This window comes from Schistocerca nitens, chromosome 5 (assembly GCF_023898315.1).
Source record: "Schistocerca nitens isolate TAMUIC-IGC-003100 chromosome 5, iqSchNite1.1, whole genome shotgun sequence".
NCBI classification, from domain to species: Eukaryota; Metazoa; Arthropoda; class Insecta; order Orthoptera; family Acrididae; genus Schistocerca; species Schistocerca nitens.
The window spans coordinates 883,453,113-883,467,387 of NC_064618.1; the positions used below are offsets into that span (position 1 = coordinate 883,453,113).

A 14,275-nucleotide genomic window follows, 5' to 3' on the forward strand; every position below is an offset into this window, starting at 1 on the left:
ACGCGGCGCTGGCCAACTGCAGCCCGCCGGCCGTCGGCGACTTCCCGTGGGACGGTCTGACGCGTGCAGAGCGACAGCAGGGGTACGTCGCGCTGCACGCCATGGCAGCCGCTTACCTGTTCGGCACGATGGCCATCATCTGCCACAAATATTTCGTGCCAAGTGTACACCTGATTGCAAAACGTAAGTTGGGAAACCATTTCTCATTTAAAGTCCCAATTTTGTTAGACTATGCGTGATCTTGACAGTCCTGTGTCACGGCTTGGAAATCAGTCGCCTACGTGGGTGTGGAAATAATCCGTTGTTTTGCTCTTTATTTCGCCAGAACCAACGCCACCTACAAGTAGCGTTTTCAAATCGCGACTAGGACTCTTAAATGGCTATCTTCAGATCGCTCAGTGTAGTTACAACGTCAATATTCCTTTTCAGATCGCATTTTGACTGAGACAGTTCTTCAGAGTGAAGTAATAACTTTGTTATTGATAATCTTTTTCTTGAATACTGAGTGTTCTTGCTCTGAATTGACCACATTGGGCAGATTTAGAACCTTTAATATTTGATGTCTATCGACTGCCAAACTGCACTTAAGCAATACTGTGTGCAGTAGAACTATCGCAGCCGAGATTCGATACCAAGACAGTTTTTTCTGTGCTTCTTTCGTGAACTCTGAGGTAACATGGGCGATGAAATCCTTCCTGCTCTATCGCTGTCCGTATCTATGGCTCCTCTTCGAATGTGGTAGCTCATTTCCCGCCGTGAGAAAGTTCGACATCAATCTGTACGTCAAAACCCACAAAAGACGGTACAAATTTAGATAATATTTTTGTCCATTTCAATATTACGCAATAATAAACTGATTTAATAATGTCTCCATCTTCTTGTCACATCTCAGTTCACGCTAATTATACCAAAGAGTTTTAAATCATTGGGCAGCGAAGAAATGAAAGAGTTGGCTCTGGGCACTATGGGGCTTAACTGCTGAGGTCATCAGTCAATGAAAGAGTTAACAGGCAGTTCAAACAATTAAACAGTTCACGAAAACTGAGTGGAATAAGTTCAGAAGTCTGACCAGATAAGTTTCTCAACTACAGACATTAAATGAAAACATGGTCTTGTGTTAACTGACTGTTCCGTTGGTTCTTAGTACGAGGGGCGTTTGAGAAGTCCGTGCAAAGTCCGAGAGATGCCACCACCGGTGCGTATCGAGGTCATGTTTAGTTAGTAGCATCTTTGGAAAGAACGCACACCAAGTTTCAGCCATATTGGTCTATTTCTTTGTGTTTGGCATTCGTGTGAATCAAGGAAGTCGAGTGGTTGTCAAAAATGGACGAAAAAGAATTTCGTGTGGTGGTCAAACATTACTTTATGAAAGGCAAAACGCCTCAGGAGACTAAAGGGAAGCTTGATAAACATTACGGTGACTCTGCACCTTTGATTAGAACTGTTTATAAGTGGTTTCAAATTTTCGGAATGGCCATATGAGCACAAGTGATACTGAACATTCTGGACGCCCTGTGGAGGTTACAACTCCAGAAATCATTGATAAAATCCATGATATGGTGGCTGGCCAGGGTAGCCGAGCGGTTCTAGGTACTACAGTCTGGAACCGCGTGACCGCTACGGACGCAGGTTTGAATCCTGCCTCGGGCATGGATGTGTGTGATGTCCTTAGGTTAGTTAGGTTTAAGTACTAAGTTCTAGTGGACTGATGACGTCAGATGTTGAGTCCCATAGTGCTCAGAGCCATTTGAACTATGATATGGTGATGGATGACAGAAGAGTTAACGTGTGTGAGATTGCTAGTGTTGTGGGCATCTCCAATGAGCGGGTACATTATATTTTGCATAAACATTTGGACATGAGAAAGCTATCCGCAAGATGGGTTCCGCGATTGCTCACACTTGACCAAAAACGGAATCGTGTGAAATGTTGCAAGGATGGTTTGCAGCTGTTCAGAAAGAATCTGCAGGACTTTAAGAGTCGTTTCGTCACTGTGGATGAAACAGGGATACATTACTACACTCCTGAGACCAAACAATCTAAACAATGGTTTACCAAGGGAGAAACTGCGCCAAAAAACGCGAAAACCATTCCTTCGGCCGGAAAGGTTATGGCGACTGTCTTTTGGGATTCGCAAGGGACAATCCTCATCAACTATCTGGAAAAGAGTAAAACTATTACAAGTGAATATTATTCATCGTTATTGGACCGTTTGAAAACCGAGCTGCAAGAAAAACCCTGGCGATTGGACCACAAGAATGTCCTTTCCCATCACGACAATGCACCAGCACACACCTCAGCAGTTGTGGTCGCAAAATTAATGGAAATAGGATTCCAACTCGTTTCACATCCCCTCTGTTCTCCAGACTTGTCTCCCTCACACTACTATTTGTTCCCCAATATGAAGAAATGGCTGGTGGGACAAAGATTTTATTCAAATGAGGAGGTGATTGCAGCAACTAATAGCTATTTTGCAGACTTGGACCATTCCTATTATTCGGAAGGATCAACAAATTAGAACAGCGTTGGATGAAGTGTATAAGTCTAAAAGGAGACTATGTCGAAAAATAAAAAAAAGTTTACCCCAAACACGCAAGTAGTTTATATTTTTGCACGGACTTTTCAAATGCCCCTCGTAGAATAATGTACACATTATGAATGTAAAAACAAACGACAATGGTATAACATTCTACAACGATGGCGAAACAGCCGATAACCTGTCTTTTTTAAATCCATGTATGACCTCATGTCTCCTGAACTAAGTGTCGTTGTACATTCAGCGGCGTATGTGGATACTGTGTGAGAAATTTATTGCGAATAGTTTTATTTGTGCGTGCGTGTGTGTCTGTGTGCTTGTGTGTGTGTATGTCCCATATCTCCTCCTAAAATACTGGACCGATTTCAGCGAGAACTGGTGCACATGTACCTCAGTGTCAGGCGACACCCGCTGTGTGGGTAGGAACAACCTACCTATCAAAGGAGTGGCGGCGGGAAAGAAGCGTAAACCGGGACGCGTGAATTCCCAGATTTACTCATCCAATATGTGACAACAAGAACATTTAGGGACTCAACAACAAAGTTTACGCGTAATTTCACCATTACCAAATTTTTTCTCGCTGACAACCCCTTCAAAACGATGAAAGGAAAAATGTTTGCCGCTTACTACTTTTCTGCTGTGGATTCAGTTAGTACTGATGACGTATAACGTTGTAATTTATTACTTCTTTACTACAAACTGCATTCGCAGTACAGTTTACAGGCAGTATGCAGATATACCACGGAATGTTCAAATGGCTCTGAGCACTATGGGAGTTAACATCTGAGGTCATCAGTCCCCTTGAACTTAGAACTACTTAGACCTAACTAACCTAAGGGCATCACACACATCCATGCCCGAGGCAGGATTCGAATCTGCGATCCTAGCGATCGCGTGGTTCCAGACTGAAGCGGCCTTAACCGCTCGGCCACCACGGAATGTAAGAGCACAATTGTATCAGTGTACGACACATAGTTCAGGAGACATCACACCACAAACAATGAGATGCATGAAAAACTGTCACATAACGTTTAATTTATTACTTCTTTGGTAATAACTTTATTCGCAATAAATTTGGCAAAAAGCATCCAAATATGCCGTTGAATGTACATACAGTACTATGTCACTGTACGACACACAGCTCAGGAGTTAACGACGTTATAAACGTCATGCAGCAGGTCAGACGACGCGTGGTGTGGGCATGCGCGCGCAGCTGTAAATGCGAGTCACAGTTGGTGATAACTGACGGAAAGTCATCAAACAAACCAGAGATAATATCTGACGTTCCCCAAGGAAGTGTTATAGGCCCTCAGCTACTCCTGATCTATAAAAATAGTGAACTTGAGTATCGGTTCTTCGGTTAGCAACGAAATAAATAACGCTGTTTTTCCGATCGCTCTCAAGAATATTGAGAAAGGGTGATTAATTATTAACAGTTCGACTCTAGACTGTGTTGTCTGCAGTGAAAAACTTTTCGACCAGCGGGTGACGGCAAATTGTTGCTCGCAGGCACGGCAGCCGCGCTGAGCGGTCGTTTGTGCTTCGTGCGGCGGCCGGCACCGATTCCATCAGGTGTTTCGCGGAACTGTTGTCAAGTTTTTTTAGTGTAATGTACAGGATATTTTACCTACAAGTATTTAGCAATACGTGTCAAAGCATCGTCGACGGGAGATTTCTCTCAGCGGCTATTTTTAAAATGGAAACTAATGACGAAATCCCAGTGGATACCGGCCGAGGGTCGGCTATCGCTTTGCATGCGAGTCACAACATCGAGACTGGCATGATGCACCCTCCTTCAACAGTGTTGATTACAAATATGCATCAACTGGGTACCATAGAAATGTGCTCTCAAGATCACTGTCCTCGCAATGATCAGATGGAGATGGATCAGCATTCATCAAGTTCAGCTGTCTTGTCGCAGTGTCTGACAAACGACACCCAGCGACAAAAGGCAAGACACCGACCACCATCATCCCAACAGCCAGCAGCTCCTGACGCAGACGTTCCGAAGAAGGCAAAGGCAAGTGAGAAGCACAGTAGTAATGTTGAAGTGGACGTAAATATGGTAGATATTGATAATGTTGCATACACTAGGAGAAGATAGTAACTTGAGAGTAAATATAGGAGACAGGAATTGCAATGAGCAGCCTGCTTCCCAAAAGTCTGTTAGTCGTAAGAACTTGAGCAATTCAGCGACCAAAACGGTACCTCCTACAGGAAATAACACGTTTCCTAGTAAGAACAAATATGCTAGTAAACATAATACATATCAGTCAACAGACATGGGACCCTACGTCGTCTTTGTAGAGGGAGAAAATGGTAATGTAGGAAAGTTACATCTGATGGCTCTTGGAAGAATGTTGTTTACAGAAAGTAATAACTTAAGACATGAAATAGTTAATATCTCAGCTATTGATAGAAACAGGTATAAAATTCAAACCAAAACAGGGCAGTCTGCAAACGGGTTGCGGTTGCTTGATGTTTTTCGGCTGAAGAATATGGAGGCTTATATTCCAAATTTCCTAACAAAGAGAAGGGGAGTTATCTGTAATGTTGATATTGTATTATCCCACCAAGACATCCTTGCAGAAATAAAGTCGGAATTTTGAGTAACCGATGTACGAAGGTTCACAAAGAAAGTAATAGAAAATGGAGGGTTGAAAGTACTTCCCACACGGAAATGTGTTGTAACATTTAAATCTCAACAACTTCCCCAGTACCTGTATTTGTGCGGTATGCGATGCCCCGTTGTACCGTGTGTCCAGTCAGTTTACGATGTCAGAATTGCCTTCGATATTTCCATTTAAGTTTGCAATGTCACAGTAGTGCCCGCTGCGCCAAATGCACGGGAGCCCACGAGACCTCACAGTGCTCGTATGCCGGAGAGCCCAGGTATTTGCATTGCAACGGAAACCACCTCGCTGCTGATGGCTGTTGCCCAATTTATCAGCAGCACATGGAAGCAAAGCGCAGCGAAGCCTACGGCGCTTCTTACGCAACTGCCGTCTCGTCACCGCGACCATCATATGCGCAGACTACTGCCGGTGTTTCTACAACACGAGAGCTCTCTCCTAGTGACTGGCCTAAAACATGCGAGAAGCAAAAAGGTCTGAACATGACGGACAAAAGGCTACAACAGGGACCTAAGTATGCAGTTATGTCGGTTCCAGCTCCCAAGGTCTTACAAAAATCAACCATTTACTCGCAGTCCACACAAGCAGGGTTATGCTGATATGTTATACGAATTTCAGTGTCCACAGAACTCAATACAAAACAAACCGTACCCTCCAACTCCTCTGGCAACGTCTTATACTGGTCGAGAAACTACTATTAACACCCTTTGTGCTGTAATAATGCAGATAGTTGTTTCTCTTAAAAATTAAACAGACATGGTAATGACACAGGATCTTATACGTAATGCTGTTGAAGACTTCTGCAAATCTGACAATGGCTTTTAAAATACTCCAGTGGAATGCACGGTCAGCAATCTCGAACAGAGAAAGTCTTTATAGGGATCTTAGCAGCAACCACATGGCGGTAGCTTGTATTTGCGAAACTTGGTTTCAGCCAACGAAACGAATACAATTCAAAGGATACGCTGTTCTCAGAAACGACAGAGCCGATGGAAAAGGAGGAGGAGTAGCCATTTTAATTAGACGGTTAAGTTTAAGAAATTGGACACCACTATTAGGACAACAGAATGCCAGGTAGTTGTTGCTGTAATTTACACTCCTAACGACGCACTCACCATCGTCACCATTTACAAACCACCTCAGTGTAAAATACAAGATCTTTCACTGCATCAGATTGTAGCCCACCTTCAAACGCCATTTCTCCTTTGTGCAGACTTCAACGCACACCACTCACTGTGGGGTTGCGAAGTAGATGACGTGGATGGCAGAGAGTTAGTTACACTTTTTGAAAAGTTCGATTTGATTCTTCTAAATGATGGTTCTCCTACTATGATACATAAACCAAACAGACGACCGTCGGCCGTCGATTTGACATTGTGCTCTGTTGATTTCAACCGTGTAACGGAGTGGGCGGTCAAACGAGACCCTCTTGGCTGAGATCATTTCCCTCTGGAAATCACAATAGACTTATCTACAAATACAGCAGAAATCATCTACCCAAACAGCAGGTGCAAAATAAAGGATGCTGCCTGGCCAAAGTATACTGCAACAGTCCAGGCGAAGTTTCAATCTTTTAACAATTTGTTAGCTCCGAAAGAGGCCTACCAACAGCTAATTTCAATTATTGAAGACACTGCAACAATTTCCATTCCAAGAAAAAAGGAAGTCATCGTTTTGAAGCAACGGACCCCAATCTGGTGGACACTAGAGTGTTCTAGAGCCATAGCACAGCGCAACCTTGCGTACAGTAACTTCTGTAAACAACGAAGTTTAGAAAACTTCATTGTATACCGGAAAATAGCAGCGAAAGTTCGAAGGCGGTTAAAAGACTGTAAAAAGGATAGCTGGAAAAATTTCTGTGAATCTTTAAATAACAATGTTAGTATCGCTGATGTTTCGAAGAAATTAAGATTTTTCAAAAACAAAAATTTCACTATGCGTCAGCCATTAAGTGACGCATGGCTTGAAGACTTTGTGAATTTAATCTCACCAGCTTCTGCAGCCGAGCAGCCATATTGCCCCACGGAACAACTCGATTACAATAATCCTCTCGTGGTACCGTTTCGTATGAAGAACTGATGAATGGTAAGGACGGTATACACTATCAGATGATAGAAAATCTCCCAGACATAGCACTCAGAAAACTGTTACAAATATTTAACCAAATATGGATGAAAGGCACGCTAATAGAAGGACAACTCAAGTAGTGGCACCCATACTGAAACCACAATAAGGACGAAGAGCAGGCCAAATCATATAGACCTGTTTCTCTTTCTTTCCTGTATCGGCAAAACTTTAGAACGCCTGGTAAAAAATCGCTTGGAATGGTGGTTGGAATCAAATCAGACCCTGTCATTGAGTCAGTATGGGTTTAGACAAGGCAAGGGAACAGTAGATAATTTAAATATCTTAACCTCAGAGATCTATGACGCAACAACAAGAAAAGAGAATTTAACAGCTATATTCCTGGATATAGTTGGAGCGTATGATAATGTTCTTATACCCGTGTTGCTACGGAAATTGGAAACCATTGGAATCCCGCCACAACTGATTTATGGAATCAACACTTTCCTCACTGGAAGACACACGTGGGTTCCGTTCCAAAATAAATTAATTGGACCACATGGTCTTACAACAGGTCTTCTACAAGGAGCTATCCTCAGCCCCTTACTTTTTGCACTATGTACTAAAGAGCTGGCGAGGATTATCCCTTTTCCAGATAAAAGCCTCCAGTATGCAGATGATATTTGTTTGTATGTGTCGACTAAAGGAATAAATAATCAGGCTGTGTGTGAGCTATCAAAGGCGATGGGCACACTGGATGAAACATTAGGTAGCTGTGGGTTACAGATCTCGGCAGGAAAATCGGTACTTGGTCCTTTCACAAACCAAACTATGCCAGGCTGTTTGAATAGGGTAAGACTTTCTGGTCATAAAATACCACTAAAATCCCAGGCGAAGTTTCTTGGTGTTCTCTTCGATTCCAGAATGAGTTGGACACCTCATATTCAAAAAGTACGTGTGAAAAAGCATTGAACCTTATCAGATCAGTGACAAGAGTATGGGGGGGGGGGGGGGGCTCACCCCAACGCTCTGCCGTACTTTGATACTACTGGATAAACTGCACTACAGAAGCTTACGCAGCTGCCTCGGAGCTATGCATTCTTCTCCCACCAACGCCCTTCTACTGGAAACATCAGAAATGCCCCTACATATTCGCAGAACAATGATGTGTGATCGTTATATCTTACAGCGGATGGCAGATACTAAACATCCACTGATAAAAAAAGTGTGAAACGCTCTCTCAAATCGGGAATAACAGAAATGTCAGGAAACAGCAGTTTTATATCTACGAGCGGTACGAAGACTGGAAATATCTCCAAAAGAAAGTATATCGAAGTGAGGTTCTTCCGATGTTCCTATATCACTATCACAGCTCTTATCACGATATTCCTGTAACACACGTCGACTATTCCAGCAAAGGAAAAGGATATGGGCAGTTTTCACCTACATCGCCCTGGCAGAAAAGGGGGCAGGATATCTTAAACTGCATGCAGATGGCTCAAAAATGCTTTCTTCTGGCCAGAATCTACAGAAGAAAGGAAGTTTCAACTACCAGGTGATGCTTCCACATTTCTCGCTGAAACTTTCGCTATTATAGAGGCAATCAAATATGCAAGATCTCTCAAAATACCCGAGGCAGTAATAATCACTGACTCTCAAAGCGTTTTGAAATCCATTAGTTACAGAAACTGGGACAAAAGAACTAGTAAATACACCCTCGACATACTGGATCATTATCACAAAGCTAAGAAGACTGGCCATATTATAGAATTTGTATGGATCAAATCACATTCCGGCATTCTACACAATGACAAAGCATATCAACTAGCGAGAGATGCGATTACCAGTGGAAGATTGTAACCTCCCCACAAAAAAATTAATAAATAATAATATGAATAATGAATGTGATTCTAATTTAGTGTAACCTCCCTAGAGAAATTCATTCACATTTAACCTCCACACAAAATTTGTTTCCCATTTAATGTACCCACAAAAATTCTTTTCTCATTTAATGTAAGCTCGAAACAGAAAAATTCCTAAACTTCGTAATAAAAAAAAAATAAATTCAGTAACCTGGTAAATGTTGGACGACAGCAGTGCTGCGTCATGGCCCTGTAAGATCACTCTGAATAAAAAGCAAAAATTCTTACCTCAATAAAGTCGGCAACTATCTGCTCTTACAATAGCTTTTTCCGGCACAACTTTGTGCAATGCTGGCCTATAGATTTATCATTTATGAAAGGAAGCAACTGATTTTTCTTTTGCAACAATCGGAATGATCATGGATTGGAGAAATTAGTAAATTCTTTAAATTGAAATGAATGCTTGTTAGAAATTACTTTATATGACAAAGATTATTATTAGGACATTTTTAAAAGATTTACATGGGAGTTCACATAACATTACTAGATATGCGCGAGGCAGCTTTAACCTTATACTCCGCCATCGCTGCACCACGACCGGCCCAGCCAACACGATACACCAGACTGCTCGCTAGCAACAACTTATTGCTACAACCACACAGTTCCTACTGCATACAACACTGCTCTCTGGTCTGAGATTCTCTTATACCTTACATATCGCAGGCAGCGCTTACCTCTTACAAGATCTATGGACATTAAACTCACATACACAGAATACCTCCTAAAAGTAAAACAACAAGCGATTCTCTCATGGCAGGAATAATGGAATGAAAGCCAACAAACAAGAGGTAAAAGCTATGCACGTATACAGACATTCATACCAAGACAGACATGGTTTGGGAACTTCAAACATTCAAGGAAAATTATAACGTCCATTCTGAGAATGCGTCTCAGTCATGGATCTTTCCCTGCCCACTTACATAGAATCGGCGTATCGGAGACTCCCTATCGTCAATTTGAAGAGGAAACAATTGGTGACGTAAATCACTTCTTATTTCAGTGTAGACGCTACGAGAAAGGAAGAGTCGACTTTTTGAAGGAGCTCTTAAGACTTGGTCACTGCCAGCCGCTTTACACGATCCCAATCCTCGGAGACACAACCAGGAGTATGTACGATGCCATATCCCGGTTTCTAGCGAAAGAAGACATAAAACTCTAAAATGAATTGAACTTAACTAAAGAACTTAAATAACAAATAAATTTTTAGCAGTCAACTGTGTTTTGTAATCTGATTACATATGAGTGTATGCCCTAAACAGTATGTATAATGAAGAAAAAAAATGATAGCTTGTTATGTGTGTCAGTACATTTATTTGTGATGGCTAAAAAGTTTGTATGCTAGCAGCCAATAAAAAGAAAAAAAGTATTAATAATTAGTCTGAGCAGCCTTCTTCGATTGTTTGCAGATGCTGCTGCTTCTCACCGCCTCGTAAAGTGATTGGATGCTCAAAACCGATTGCAAAATTATTTGGACAAGATATCTGTATGGTGCGAAAACTGGAAATTGACTCTAAATGAAGAAAAGTCAGAAATCAGCCACATCAGTACTAAAAGGAATCTGCTAAATTTCGGATACACCGTAAATCAGTCAAATCTAAAGGTTGTGAATTTAACTAAATACTTAGGGATTACAGTTACAAATAACTCAAATTTGAAGTCCACACGAAATTCACACACTCATCTTCACATTTCCATAATCTTTACACTTTCGAGCGAGCAGGAACGCTAACGCTATGATAACTGTAATGAGCAACTTAATTGGAACCAACTGGAAGACGGAAATCGTGGACAGGTAGATAATTAATATCTGAATTAACAACACCGACGATGTGAATAATATTGGCGACCACTGTTTGATGAAGATGCAATAGGTCACTTGTAAGACAGAATCATGATCAAAGGATGCAAGCTTATTATTATCGGAAAACTGAATTTAGTTTTGAATAAGACCCGATTCGAAGGCACAGAATGGGCGAGAATGTGTTATTAATGCTATATGATATGACAGTGATCACGACATAAGGAAAGAATTATTGGGTGAGTGCAAAGTAATTACGGCCGATGTCTTAACGCCTGTCACACTAGTTCAAATGTGTGGATTAAATTTATAACGTATTTTTGGCCATGACAGCAGCTGACCGTAGTTGACAATTATTAATGCAGTTGAAAATAAAAGCAAACCCATAAGTGACCAAATGTTTTTGAAGTTTTCCGTTAACGGCAGAGAACTCGAACAGCGTTAGTTGAAAAGTCCATCTTTATATGTTATGGCACTGGCTGGTATACGGAATGTGAGTGTGGTGGTTTGGTTCAAAATGGCTCCGAGCACTATGGGACTTAACATCGGTGGTCATCAGTCCCCTAGAACTTAGAACTACTTAAACCTAACTAACCTAAGGACATCACACACATCCATGCCCGAGGTAGGATTCGAACCTGCGACCGTAGCGGTCGCGTGGTTCCAGACTGAAGCGCCTAGAACCGCTTGGTCACATCGGCCGGCTGGTGGTTTGGATTTTGCAAGCAATAGTTTAGTTATTGAAGGTAGGCGAGCAGAGATGATAGTGTATTTTAAAGTGCGCACCCTAAAAGATGATGTGTACTTTAAAAGTACATTGATTTACAACTAAGAGAAAATGAAGTTTTAGCTAAAGTCAGTGTGGTTAAATACCCCGATAAGCAGACCAGTCCAGTTGAAGAAAATGAAAACGCAACTACAATTCAATGTAAAGTCCGTGGCAAAATGAAACAGTTATCTGATTTAGTGAATGAACAAAAGCAAGTATTAATTGAGGTATTAAAATACAATTATACGGTGTTTTCTAAGAACCAGAGTTAATAAAAGGCTGTAAATGCAAATTACATATTAAGAATTATGAACCATTTAGAAGCTGGCTTTCTTCTATGCTGTCAGCAAAATGTGAAGCTCTGCATGGAGAAATTAAAATAAAACCAGTACTACAACTTTTCTCAAGATACCTTCGTCTTAACCTTTGTATAACCTAACAGTCGCATAATGCACAAGAAATTGGCAGACTATTTTGTGAACTTCATCAAACCAGAATTCATCATCAATGATAACGGGCTAACAGTTTCGATCAAAATTATGGAAGAGTTTCATGGAAAATCGTGGCATAGAGGAAATTTTAATTTCCACTTCTTGTCCAGCTTCGAATACAAAAGAAAGACTTAAGCGAGAACTTGGAAGATTGTTTCTTGCATATTGTGGAACACACCATATGGACTAGTACACGAAACTTCAAGACTTCGAAACAGTGGTGAAAGTTTAAGTCACGACATCATCGGCATGGCATCGTGCACAACTTTGTTCAGTCAAAAGCCACCCAGTATTTTTGGACGGTATGTGAGGTACCGGTTACCCCAGAGCCGGGTTAGCCACGGAGCAAGAGTCAGCAAACGATACGGACCCCGCGCATTAGGGGATCCCGCTCCTGGGTGTAAAAAAAAATCTTATCAAGTTATGGAAGGTGTTCTGTCTACCGAAGGTGGTGTCCAAACCTACTATGAGTATCAACAATCTCAGCTCATTTCTAAAAGTGAGCGCTGGCCACAACATACTGTCCCACGTTGATAACACGTCGAAACTTAGAAGGGAATTCCCCAACATGGTGTGCGCTAGTTGTAAGAATACAGTTATTAGAATAAGGTTCTGTTGATTATCAATAAGAAAGTAGCCAATAGGTACCGTTTTTATTTTTTTAAGTCTAGTATTACAGTCGTTCATTACTTCTACAGTGTATTTGTAGTTTTGCGGTTCCTGCGTTTCTTTTGCGTCGTTGTTTCTTTGCCGGACCCTGTGGGCTAATGGGATACAGTGCGTACTACTGCTTACCAACAGTAGAAGATATTAAGAGAATGAAATGTAATTTTATCTAGTGATTGCGAAATTTGCCGACAAGAAAATGAGAAGCACTGAGGAATAAGGTAAACGTGTTTTGTTTACACACGCTACCAAGTAAGGACAAATTAAGTAGGTTCTGTGGGCAAAGTATTTAACAACGTAGGTACCAATTATCGGTGTTTGATCTGATAATGAAATGTTATCTTTGTAACTCATTTATTTCCAAGTGCAGTGCAGGGTTATTTACCTCTGAGACACCAGGATTGGGACTGACTTTTCGAAACCATCCCACAGAGCGATGTAGGACTCGGTGCAGCCATCCACCTTGGTGGCCCTCGTTGGTAGAAATGTGACGAAACCAGTTTCTCGTGATACACTAAGCCGTTAGAAATGTGCAAGTTTACCCACTAGATCTGTACCGTCATGGCTAAGGCTCTAGAATGGTCACATGTTCATTCCTTACAGAACGATAATTTTGTAAAGAAATCCCTACCAAAGTGATTGTGGTCTTTATTTTTATTCGCTCAGTTAGAGTTTAAAAATAATTGTTTTCTTAAATTTAGTTTTCGATCCTTGAATGCATCGTTGCAATCATTGTTATAACTTTATTATTTTTCACAAATTTAATGAAGTGAATTTTTATCAAAAGTGTGATTTCAATGTGATAGCATTTATACTTTCTCGTGGTGCGAAAAAGAATTTACGTTTTAAATGTTTGTTTGGCGATCATTGTTCAAGAATATGTACATTTTGTTTTGGGGTCAACACGTGGCAAATAGGCTAAACAGTCTCTAAAAGTTTTAATGAGCCTATCCGCCACAGTTCCGTTCGGTAGAAGTCGGTACAATTCGATAAGTGTAGTGTCACTTCTGACTGCTGCCAGTTTTTGCGTAATGGAACCGTAGCCAAGTTCTGTTTAATTTCATAATAATAATAATAATAATTTTATTGTCATTAAAGCATTGTAGCAATGGACAGCATCACGCACAAAACACGCACCGAGGGGACAAAAGTCACAGGGTACCTCCTTATGTGGTATCGGACGTCCTTTTGGCTAGCGTAGTGCAGCAAGTCAGTGTCGCACGGACTCGGCAAGTCCCCTGCAGAAGTATCGAGCCAGGCTGCCTCTATAGTCCTCCATGACTGCGGAAGTGTTGCCGGTGCAGGATTCTGTGCAAAAACTGATCTCCCACAAATGCACGACGTGTGACCAGATCGTGCACTGGAATTATCCAGAATGTTCTTCAGATCAATCACG

The 14,275-nt window shown here is 41.4% G+C and overlaps 1 protein-coding gene across 1 annotated transcript in view; it reads left to right on the top strand.

The window, feature by feature from the left end:
• LOC126259188 (sodium/potassium/calcium exchanger 3-like) overlaps positions 1-14,275 on the top strand; it is a 273,706-nt gene that overhangs the window by 81,194 nt on the left and 178,237 nt on the right. The window contains exon 3 of the mRNA XM_049955771.1: positions 1-183. Coding sequence (XP_049811728.1) covers positions 1-183 — 183 coding nt within the window. The remainder of the gene's footprint in view (positions 184-14,275) is intronic.